This window comes from Lampetra fluviatilis, unplaced genomic scaffold (assembly GCF_964198595.1).
Source record: "Lampetra fluviatilis unplaced genomic scaffold, kcLamFluv1.1 SCAFFOLD_168, whole genome shotgun sequence".
In the NCBI taxonomy this organism is placed as follows: domain Eukaryota; kingdom Metazoa; phylum Chordata; class Hyperoartia; order Petromyzontiformes; family Petromyzontidae; genus Lampetra; species Lampetra fluviatilis.
In genome coordinates this window covers 157,224-169,723 of record NW_027621712.1, presented here as the reverse complement: position 1 = coordinate 169,723, position 12,500 = coordinate 157,224, and the positions used below count along the sequence as shown (strand labels likewise).

The window sequence follows — 12,500 nt, the reverse complement described above, 5'->3', positions numbered from 1 at the left end:
GTGTCTCACTGTGTGTGTGTGTCTCACTGTGTGTGTGTGTCTCACTGTGTGTGTCTCACTGTGTGTGTCTCACTGTGTGTTTGTGTCTCACTGTGTGTTTGTGTCTCACTGTGTGTGTCTCACTGTGTGTGTGTCTCACTGTGTGTGTCTCACTGTGTTTGTGTCTCACTGTGTGTGTGTGTCTCACTGTGTGTGTGTGTCTCACTGTGTGTGTGTCTCACTGTGTGTGTCTCACTGTGTGTGTCTCACTGTGTGTGTCTCACTGTGTGTGTGTCTCACTGTGTGTGTGTCTCACTGTGTGTGTGTGTCTCACTGTGTGTGTGTCTCACTGTGTGTGTGTCTCACTGTGTGTGTGTGTCTCACTGTGTGTGTCTCACTGTGTGTGTCTCACTGTGTGTTTGTGTCTCACTGTGTGTTTGTGTCTCACTGTGTGTTTGTGTCTCACTGTGTGTGTCTCACTGTGTGTGTGTGTCTCACTGTGTGTGTGTGTCTCACTGTGTCTGTGTGTCTCACTGTGTGTGTCTCACTGTGTGTGTGTCTCACTGTGTGTGTGTCTCACTGTGTGTGTGTCTCACTGTGTGTGTCTCACTGTGTGTGTGTCTCACTGTGTGTGTGTGTCTCACTGTGTGTGTCTGTGTCTCACTGTGTGTGTGTCTCACTGTGTGTCTCACTGTGTGTGTCTCACTGTGTGTGTGTCACTGTGTGTGTGTGTGTCTCACTGTGTGTGTGTGTCTCACTGTGTGTGTGTGTCACTGTGTGTGTCTCACTGTGTGTCTCACTGTGTGTGTGTGTGTCTCACTGTGTGTGTGTGTGTCTCACTGTGTGTGTGTGTGTGTCTCACTGTGTGTGTGTGTCTCACTGTGTGTGTGTGTGTGTGTCTCACTGTGTGTGTGTGTCACTGTGTGTGTGTGTGTCACTGTGTGTGTGTGTGTCTCACTGTGTGTGTGTGTGTCTCACTGTGTGTGTGTGTGTCTCACTGTGTGTGTGTGTGTCTCACTGTGTGTGTGTGTGTCTCACTGTGTGTGTGTGTGTGTGTCTGTGTGTGTGTCTGTGTGTCTCACTGTGTGTGTCTCACTGTGTGTGTGTCACTGTGTGTGTGTGTGTGTCACTGTGTGTGTGTGTCTCACTGTGTGTGTGTGTCTCACTGTGTGTGTGTCTCACTGTGTGTGTGTGTGTCACTGTGTGTGTGTGTGTCTCACTGTGTGTGTGTCTCACTGTGTGTGTGTGTGTCACTGTGTGTGTGTGTGTCACTGTGTGTGTGTGTGTCTCACTGTGTGTGTGTGTGTCTCACTGTGTGTGTGTGTGTCTCACTGTGTGTGTGTGTGTCTCACTGTGTGTGTGTGTGTCTCACTGTGTGTGTGTGTGTGTGTCTGTGTGTGTGTCTGTGTGTCTCACTGTGTGTGTCTCACTGTGTGTGTGTCACTGTGTGTGTGTGTGTGTCACTGTGTGTGTGTGTCTCACTGTGTGTGTGTCTCACTGTGTGTGTGTGTGTCACTGTGTGTGTGTGTGTCTCACTGTGTGTGTGTCTCACTGTGTGTGTGTGTGTCACTGTGTGTGTGTGTGTGTCACTGTGTGTGTGTGTCTCACTGTGTGTGTGTGTGTCTCACTGTGTGTGTGTCTCACTGTGTGTGTCTCACTGTGTGTGTGTGTGTCTCACTGTGTGTGTGTCTCACTGTGTGTGTGTGTCTCACTGTGTGTGTGTCTCACTGTGTGTGTGTGTCTCACTGTGTGTGTGTCACTGTGTGTGTGTGTGTCACTGTGTGTGTGTGTGTCTCACTGTGTGTGTGTGTGTCTCACTGTGTGTGTGTCTCACTGTGTGTGTGTGTGTCTCACTGTGTGTGTGTGTCACTGTGTGTGTGTGTCTCACTGTGTGTGTGTCTCACTGTGTGTGTCTCACTGTGTGTGTGTGTGTCTCACTGTGTGTGTGTCTCACTGTGTGTGTGTGTGTCTCACTGTGTGTGTGTCTCACTGTGTGTGTGTGTCTCACTGTGTGTGTGTGTGTCTCACTGTGTGTGTGTGTCACTGTGTGTGTGTGTGTCACTGTGTGTGTGTGTGTCTCACTGTGTGTGTGTGTCTCACTGTGTGTGTGTCACTGTGTGTGTGTGTGTCTCACTGTGTGTGTGTGTGTCTCACTGTGTGTGTGTGTGTCACTGTGTGTGTGTGTCACTGTGTGTGTGTGTGTCTCACTGTGTGTGTGTGTGTCTCACTGTGTGTGTGTGTCTGTGTGTGTCTCACTGTGTGTGTGTGTCTCACTGTGTGTGTGTCTCACTGTGTGTGTGTCTCACTGTGTGTGTGTCTCACTGTGTGTGTGTCTCACTGTGTGTGTGTGTCTCACTGTGTGTGTGTGTCTGTGTGTGTCTCACTGTGTGTGTGTGTCACTGTGTGTGTGTGTGTCTCACTGTGTGTGTGTGTGTCTCACTGTGTGTGTGTCTCACTGTGTGTGTCTCACTGTGTGTGTGTGTCTCACTGTGTGTGTGTGTCTCACTGTGTGTGTGTGTCTGTGTGTGTCTCACTGTGTGTGTGTCTCACTGTGTGTGTGTGTCTCACTGTGTGTGTGTGTCTGTGTGTGTCTCACTGTGTGTGTGTGTCACTGTGTGTGTGTGTGTCTCACTGTGTGTGTCTCACTGTGTGTGTCTCACTGTGTGTGTGTGTCACTGTGTGTGTGTGTCTGTGTGTGTGTCTCACTGTGTGTGTGTGTCACTGTGTGTGTGTGTGTCTCACTGTGTGTGTGTCTCACTGTGTGTGTCTCACTGTGTGTGTGTCTCACTGTGTGTGTGTGTCTGTGTGTGTGTCTCACTGTGTGTGTGTGTCTGTGTGTGTGTCTCACTGTGTGTGTCTCACTGTGTGTGTCTCACTGTGTGTGTGTGTGTGTCTCACTGTGTGTGTGTCTCACTGTGTGTTTGTGTGTCTCACTGTGTGTGTGTGTCTCACTGTGTGTGTCTCACTGTGTGTGTGTGTCTCACTGTGTGTGTCTCACTGTGTGTGTGTGTCTCACTGTGTGTGTCTGTGTGTGTGTCTCACTGTGTGTGTGTGTCACTGTGTGTGTGTGTGTCTCACTGTGTGTGTCTCACTGTGTGTGTCTCACTGTGTGTGTGTGTGTGTCTCACTGTGTGTGTGTCTCACTGTGTGTGTGTGTGTCTCACTGTGTGTGTGTGTCTCACTGTGTGTGTCTCACTGTGTGTGTGTGTCTCACTGTGTGTGTCTCACTGTGTGTGTCTCACTGTGTGTGTGTGTCTCACTGTGTGTGTCTCACTGTGTGTGTCTCACTGTGTGTGTCTCACTGTGTGTGTGTGTCTGTGTGTGCAGCTGGGCTGCGTGTTGATCTGCTGCACTTCTGCGCAGATCTTGGCTTGCACCTCAAACGAGTTCGCTCACCTCGACCATTGCTGCAACAAATGCCATGCAGGTGGCTACACCACCACCACCACCACGGCCTTCACCACCACCACCACGGCCTTCACCACCACCACGACCTTCACCACCACCACGACCTTCACCACCACCACGACCTTCACCACCACCACCACGGCCTTCACTACCACCACGACCTTCACCACCACCACGACCTTCACCACCACCACGACCTTCACCACCACCACGACCTTCACCACCACCACCACCACGGCCTTCACTACCACCACGACCTTCACCACCACGACCTTCACTACCACCACGGCCTTCACCACCACCACCTTCACCACCAAGACCTTCACCACCACGACCTTCACTACCACCACCTTCACCACCAAGACCTTCACCACCACGGCCTTCACCACCACCACCTTCACCACCAAGACCTTCACCACCACGACCTTCACCACCACGACCTTCACTACCACGACCTTCACCACCACGACCTTCACCACCACGACCTTCACTACCACCACCTTCACCACCAAGACCTTCACCACCACGGCCTTCACCACCACCACCTTCACCACCAAGACCTTCACCACCACGACCTTCACCACCACGACCTTTACTACCACGACCTTCACCACCACGACCTTCACCACCACGACCTTCACTACCACCACGACCTTCACCACCACGGCCTTCACTACCACCACGACCTTCACTACCACCACGACCTTCACCACCACGACCTTCACCACCACGACCTTCACTACCACCACGACCTTCACCACCACGACCTTCACCACCACGGCCTTCACTACCACCACGACCTTCACCACCACCACGGCCTTCACCACCACGACCTTCACCACCACGACCTTCACCACCACGACCTTCACCACCACGACCTTCACCACCACGGCCTTCACTACCACCACGACCTTCACTACCACCACGACCTTCACCACCACGACCTTCACCACCACGGCCTTCACTACCACCACGACCTTCACCACCACGACCTTCACTACCACGGCCTTCACTACCACCACGACCTTCACCACCACCACGGCCTTCACCACCACGACCTTCACCACCACGACCTTCACCACCACGACCTTCACCACCACGACCTTCACCACCACGACCTTCACCACCACGACCTTCACCACCACGGCCTTCACCACCACCACGACCTTCACCACCACCACCACCACCACCACGGCCTTCACTACCACCACCTTCGCCACCACGACCTTCACCACCACCACCACGGCCTTCACCACCACCACGGCCTTCACCACCACGACCTTCACCACCACGACCTTCGCTACCACCACGGCCTTCGCTACCACGACCTTCACCACCACGACCTTCACCACCACGACCTTCACCACCACGACCTTCACCACCACGACCTTCACCACCACGACCTTCACTACCACCACCTTCGCCACCACGACCTTCACCACCACCACCACGGCCTTCACCACCACCACCTTCACCACCACCACCACCACCACGGCCTTCACTACCACCACCTTCGCCACCACGACCTTCACCACCACCACCACGGCCTTCACCACCACCACGGCCTTCACCACCACGACCTTCACCACCACGACCTTCACCACCACGACCTTCACCACCACGACCTTCACCACCACGACCTTCACCACCACGACCTTCACCACCACCACGACCTTCACCACCACGACCTTCACCACCACGGCCTTCACCACCACGGCCTTCACCACCACGACCTTCACTACCACCACCTTCACCACCACGACCTTCACTACCACCACGACCTTCACCACCACGGCCTTCACCACCACCACCTTCACCACCACCACCACCACCACGGCCTTCACTACCACCACCTTCGCCACCACGACCTTCACCACCACCACGACCTTCACTACCACCACGGCCTTCACCACCACGACCTTCACCACCACGACCTTCACCACCACGACCTTCACCACCACGACCTTCACCACCACGACCTTCACCACCACGACCTTCACCACCACGACCTTCACCACCACCACGACCTTCACCACCACGACCTTCACCACCACGGCCTTCACCACCACGGCCTTCACCACCACGACCTTCACTACCACCACCTTCACCACCACGACCTTCACTACCACCACGACCTTCACCACCACGGCCTTCACTACCACCACGACCTTCACTACCACGACCTTCACCACCACGACCTTCACCACCACGACCTTCACCACCACGACCTTCACCACCACGACCTTCACTACCACCACGGCCTTCACCACCACCACGGCCTTCACCACCACGACCTTCACCACCACGACCTTCACCACCACGACCTTCACCACCACGACCTTCACCACCACGACCTTCACCACCACGACCTTCACCACCACGGCCTTCACCACCACGGCCTTCACCACCACGACCTTCACTACCACCACCTTCACCACCACGACCTTCACCACCACGACCTTCACCACCACGACCTTCACCACCACGACCTTCACCACCACGACCTTCACCACCACGGCCTTCACCACCACGGCCTTCACCACCACGACCTTCACTACCACCACCTTCACCACCACGACCTTCACCACCACGGCCTTCACCACCACCACGGCCTTCACCACCACGACCTTCACCACCACGACCTTCACCACCACGACCTTCACCACCACCACCACGACCTTCACCACCACCACGGCCTTCACCACCACGACCTTCACCACCACGACCTTCACCACCACGACCTTCACCACCACCACCACGACCTTCACCACCACGACCTTCACCACCACGACCTTCACCACCACGACCTTCACCACCACCACGACCTTCACCACCACGACCTTCACCACCACGACCTTCACCACCACGACCTTCGCCACCACGACCTTCACCACCACGACCTTCGCTACCACGACCTTCACCACCACGACCTTCACCACCACGACCTTCACCACCACGGCCTTCACCACCACGGCCTTCACCACCACGACCTTCACTACCACCACCTTCACCACCACGACCTTCACCACCACGGCCTTCACCACCACCACGGCCTTCACCACCACGACCTTCACCACCACGACCTTCACCACCACGACCTTCACCACCACCACCACGACCTTCACCACCACCACGGCCTTCACCACCACGACCTTCACCACCACCACCACGACCTTCACCACCACGACCTTCACCACCACCACCACGACCTTCACCACCACGACCTTCACCACCACCACGACCTTCACCACCACTGTGTGTACTGTGTGTACTGTGTGTGTACTGTGTGTGTACTGTGTGTGTACTGTGTGTGTACTGTGTGTGTACTGTGTGTGTGTGTACTGTGTGTACTGTGTGTGTACTGTGTGTGCTGTGTGTGTGCTGTGTGTGTACTGTGTGTGTACTGTGTGTGTACTGTGTGTGTACTGTGTGTGTGTACTGCGTGTGTACTGTGTGTGTACTGTGTGTGTACTGTGTGTACTGTGTGTGTGTGTACTGTGTGTACTGTGTGTGTACTGTGTGTGCTGTGTGTGTGCTGTGTGTGTACTGTGTGTGTACTGTGTGTGTACTGTGTGTGTGCTGTGTGTGTACTGTGTGTACTGTGTGTGTGTGTACTGTGTGTACTGTGTGTGTGCTGTGTGTGTACTGTGTGTGTGTACTGCGTGTGTACTGTGTGTGTACTGTGTGTGTACTGTGTGTACTGTGTGTGTGTGTACTGTGTGTACTGTGTGTGTACTGTGTGTACTGTGTGTGTGCTGTGTGTGTACTGTGTGTGTGTACTGTGTGTACTGTGTGTGTACTGTGTGTGTACTGTGTGTACTGTGTGTGTGTGTACTGTGTGTGTACTGTGTGTGTGTACTGTGTGTACTGTGTGTGTGCTGTGTGTGTACTGTGTGTGTACTGTGTGTACTGTGTGTACTGTGTGTGTGCTGTGTGTGTGCTGTGTGTGTACTGTGTGTGTACTGTGTGTACTGTGTGTACTGTGTGTGTGCTGTGTGTGTGCTGTGTGTGTACTGTGTGTGTACTGTGTGTACTGTGTGTACTGTGTGTACTGTGTGTGTGCTGTGTGTGTGCTGTGTGTGTACTGTGTGTGTACTGTGTGTGTACTGTGTGTACTGTGTGTGTGCTGTGTGTGTACTGTGTGTGTACTGCGTGTGTACTGTGTGTACTGTGTGTGTGCTGTGTGTGTACTGTGTGTGTGCTGTGTGTGTGCTGTGTGTGTGTACTGTGTGTGTGCTGTGTGTGTACTGTGTGTGTGTGTACTGTGTGTGCTGTGTGTGTGTGTACTGTGTGTGTGTACTGTGTGTGTACTGTGTGTGTGCTGTGTGTGTACTGTGTGTGTACTGTGTGTACTGTGTGTGTACTGTTTGTGTGCTGTGTGTGTGTGTACTGTGTGTGTGTACTGTGTGCTGTGTGTGTGTGTACTGTGTGTGTGTACTGTGTGTGTGTACTGTGTGTGTGTGCTGTGTGCTGTGTGTGTGTGTACTGTGTGTGTGTGCTGTGTGTGTGTACTGTGTGTGTGTGCTGTGTGTGTACTGTGTTTGTACCGTGTGTGTGTGTACTGTGTGTGTACTGTGTGTGTGTACTGTGTGTGTGCTGTGTGTGTGTGTACTGTGTGTGTACTGTGTGTGTGTACTGTGTGTGTGTACTGTGTGTGTGTGTACTGTGTGTGTGTACTGTGTGTGTGTGTACTGTGTGTGTGTACTGTGTGTGTGTACTGTGTGTGTACTGTGTGTACTGTGTGTGTGTACTGTGTGTGTGCTGTGTGTGTACTGTGTGTGTGTACTGTGTGTACTGTGTGTGTACTGTGTGTGTGTACTGTGTGTGTACTGTGTGTGTACTGTGTGTACTGTGTGTGTGTACTGTGTGTGTGTACTGTGTGTGTACTGTGTGTGTGTACTGTGTGTGTACTGTGTGTGTGTACTGTGTGTGTACTGTGTGTACTGTGTGTGTGTACTGTGTGTACTGTGTGTGTGTACTGTGTGTGTGTACTGTGTGTGTACTGTGTGTGTGTACTGTGTGTGTACTGTGTGTGTGTACTGTGTGTGTACTGTGTGTACTGTGTGTGTGTACTGTGTGTGTGTACTGTGTGTGTACTGTGTGTGTGTACTGTGTGTGTACTGTGTGTGTGTACTGTGTGTGTACTGTGTGTGTACTGTGTGTACTGTGTGTGTGTACTGTGTGTGTGTACTGCGTGTGTACTGTGTGTGTGTACTGTGTGTGTACTGTGTGTGTGTACTGTGTGTGTACTGTGTGTGTGTACTGTGTGTACTGTGTGTACTGTGTGTGTACTGTGTGTGTACTGTGTGTACTGTGTGTGTGTACTGTGTGTGTGTGCTGTGTGTGTACTGTGTGTGTGTACTGTGTGTGTACTGTGTGTGTGTACTGTGTGTACTGTGTGTGTACTGTGTGTGTACTGTGTGTACTGTGTGTGTGTGTACTGTGTGTGTACTGTGTGTGTGTGTACTGTGTGTACTGTGTGTGTGCTGTGTGTGTACTGTGTGTGTACTGTGTGTACTGTGTGTGTACTGTGTGTGTACTGTGTGTACTGTGTGTGTGCTGTGTGTGTACTGTGTGTACTGTGTGTGTGTACTGTGTGTGTACTGTGTGTGTGCTGTGTGTGTACTGTGTGTGTGTGCTGTGTGTGTGTACTGTGTGTGTGTACTGTGTGTGTACTGTGTGTACTGTGTGTGTACTGTGTGTGTGTAGTGTGTGTGTACTGTGTGTACTGTGTGTGTGTACTGTGTGTGTACTGTGTGTGTGTACTGTGTGTGTGTACTGTGTGTGTACTGTGTGTGTACTGTGTGTACTGTGTGTGTGTACTGTGTGTGTACTGTGTGTGTACTGTGTGTGTGCTGTGTGTGTACTGTGTGTGTGTGCACTGTGTGTGTGTACTGTGTGTGTACTGTGTGTGTGTGTACTGTGTGTGTGTACTGTGTGTGTGTACTGTGTGTGTACTGTGTGTGTACTGTGTGTGTGTGTACTGTGTGTGTACTGTGTGTGTGTACTGTGTGTGTGTAGGAGAGTACATGCTGTCTGCGTGCTCTGGAGCTGGTGCCCGCACGCAGTGTGCTGCGTGCGGGCACGGAACCCACACAGCGATCCCCAACTACAGCAAGCATTGTGTACACTGCAGCCGCTGTGAGACTGGTACGTACACACACACAGACACACACACAGACACACACACACACAGACACACACACACAGACACACACACACACAGACACACACACACACAGACACACACACACAGACACACACACACACAGACACACACACACACAGACACACACACACAGACACACACACACAGACACACACACACAGACACACACACACACAGACACACACACACAGACACACACACAGACACACACACAGACACACACACAGACACACACACACAGACACACACACACAGACACACACACAGACACACACACAGACACAGACACACACACAGTGACACACACACACAGACACACACAGTGACACACACACACTCACACACAGACACACACACAGACACACACACAAAGATCCCCCGTATAGCCTTAACAGACTGTAGGGGCAAGTGTTGTTAGCGAGCACCTATGAAGGCACACACACAGACACACACACACACAAATAGACACACACACACAGATAACAACAACAACAACCGCCATTCGCCACTAAGTGGCGGTGACGTCACCACGACGCTTGTGCCAGGCCAAGTGCACCTTGAGGCCACCACGTGAAGTGTCGAACGCCCGCTGGCAGGAGGTCACGGGGCAGACCCAGCAGGTGCCACGGGTCAACTGACCGAGATGACCGAGATGACTGGCTGATGCACCACCTGTGCCCCCTACTGTACCAACTTGCTGTGCTTTAGCCACCCGGCGCTCCGCTCGTTGTTGTGAGCTCCTCCGCCCTCCGTTGTTGTTGGAGGGCGACTGCCTCCAACTGCCCAGTAGCGTCCTTCACGAGCCTCCTCCACAGACACACACACAGACACACACACAGACACACACACAGACACACACACAGACACACAGACACACACACAGACACACACACAGACACACACACAGACACACAGACACACACACAGACACACACACAGACACACACACAGACACACACACAAACACACACACAAACACACACACAGACACACACACAGACACACAGACACACACAATTGGAGGCAGTCGCCCTCCAACAACAACGGAGGGCGGAGGAGCGACGCTCACAACAACGAGCGGAGCGCCGGGTGGCTAAAGCACAGCAAGTTGGCACAGTAGGGGGCACAGGTGGTGCATCAGCCAGTCATCTCGGTCATCTCGGTCAGTCGACCCGTAGCACCTGCAGGGTCTGTCCTGTGACCTCCTCCTCCTGCACCTAGCCTGGCACAGCAGTCAACCCATGGCACCTGCTGGGTCTGTCCCGTGACCTCCTCCTCATGCACCTAGCCTGGCACAGCAGTCAACCCATGGCACCTGCTGGGTCTGTCCCGTGACCTCCTCCTGCACCTAGCCTGGCACAGCAGTCAACCCATGGCACCTGCTGGGTCTGTCCCGTGACCTCCTCCTCATGCACCTAGCCTGGCACAGCAGTCAACCAATGGCACCTGCTGGGTCTGTCCCGTGACCTCCTCCTCATGCACCTAGCCTGGCACAGCAGTCAACCCATGGCACCTGCTGGGTCTGTCCCGTGACCTCCTCCTCATGCACCTAGCCTGGCACAGCAGTCAACCAATGGCACCTGCTGGGTCTGTCCCGTGACCTCCTCCTCATGCACCTAGCCTGGCACAGCAGTCAACCCATGGCACCTGCTGGGTCTGTCCCGTGACATCCTGCCAGCGGTGGGCGTTTGACACTTCACGTGGTAGCCTCAACGTGCACCTAGCCTGGCGCAGGCGCTGTGGTGACGTGGGGAATGGCGGTTGTTGTTGTTGAGTGGGTGAGTAAGTGAGTGTGTGAGTGAGTGTGTGAGTGAGTTTGCGAGTGTGTGAGCGAATGAGTTTGTGAGTGATTTTGTGACTGAGTGAGTTTTGAGTGAGTGAGTGAGTGAGCGTGTGAGCGAGCGTGTGAGTAAGTGAGTGTGTGAGTGAGTTTGTGAGTGAGCGTGTGAGCGAGTGAGTTTGTGAGTGAGCGTGTGAGTAAGTGAGTGAGTGTGCGATTGACTGAGCGAGCGAGTGAGTTTGTGAGTGTGTGAGTGAGCGAGTGAGTGAGTTTGTGAGTGAGTGTGTGAGTGAGCGAGTGAGTGAGTTTGTGAGTGAGTGTGTGAGTGATTGACTGAGGGAACGAGTGAGTTTGTGAGTGTGTGTGCGAGTTTGTGAGTGAGCGAGTGAGCCAGTGAGTGAGCGAGTGAGCGAGCGAGTGAGTGAGTTTGTGAGTGAATTTGTGAGTGATTTTGTGAGCGAGCGTGTGAGCGAGTGAGCGAGCGAGTGAGTGAGTGAGTGAGTGAGCGAGTGAGTGATTGAGCGAGCGAGTTAGCGAGCGAGCGATTGACTGAGTGAGTGAGTGTGTGAGCGAGTGAGTGTGTGAGCGTGTAAGCGTGTGAGTTTGTGAGTGAGTGTGTGAGTGTGTAAGTGTGTGTGTGAGTGTGTGAGTGATTGACTGAGGGAGCGAACGAGTGAGTGAGTGAGCGAGTGAGTGAGTGAGTTTGTGAGTGAGTGAGTGAGTGAACGAGTGAGTGAGTGAGCGAGTGAGTGAGTGAGCGAACGAGTGAGTGAGTGAGTTTGTGAGTGAGTGAGTGAGCGAGTGAGTGAGTGAGCGAGTGAGTGATTGAGCGAGCGAGTTAGCGAGCGATTGACTGAGTGAGTGAGTGAGTGAGCGAGTGAGTGAGTGAGCGAGCGAGTGATTGAGCGAGCGAGTTAGCGAGCGAGCGATTGACTGAGTGAGTGAGTGTGTGAGCGAGTGAGTGAGTGAGCGAGTGAGTGATTGAGCGAGCGAGCGAGCGATTGACTGAGTGAGTGAGTGTGTGAGCGAGTGAGTGTGTGAGCGTGTAAGCGTGTGAGTTTGTGAGTGAGTGTGTGAGTGTGTAAGTGTGTGTGTGAGTGTGTGAGTGATTGACTGAGGGAGCGAACGAGTGAGTGAGTGAGCGAGTGAGTGAGTGAGTTTGTG

The 12,500-nt window shown here is 53.4% G+C and overlaps 1 protein-coding gene across 1 annotated transcript in view; it reads left to right on the top strand.

The window, feature by feature from the left end:
- The window catches only part of LOC144955601 (uncharacterized), a 37,768-nt gene that overhangs the window by 5,541 nt on the left and 19,727 nt on the right, over positions 1-12,500 (top strand). The window contains exons 2-3 of the mRNA XM_078885773.1: positions 3,343-3,406; positions 9,409-9,537. Of these exons, the coding sequence (XP_078741899.1) occupies positions 3,343-3,406; positions 9,409-9,537 (193 nt within the window). The remainder of the gene's footprint in view (positions 1-3,342; positions 3,407-9,408; positions 9,538-12,500) is intronic.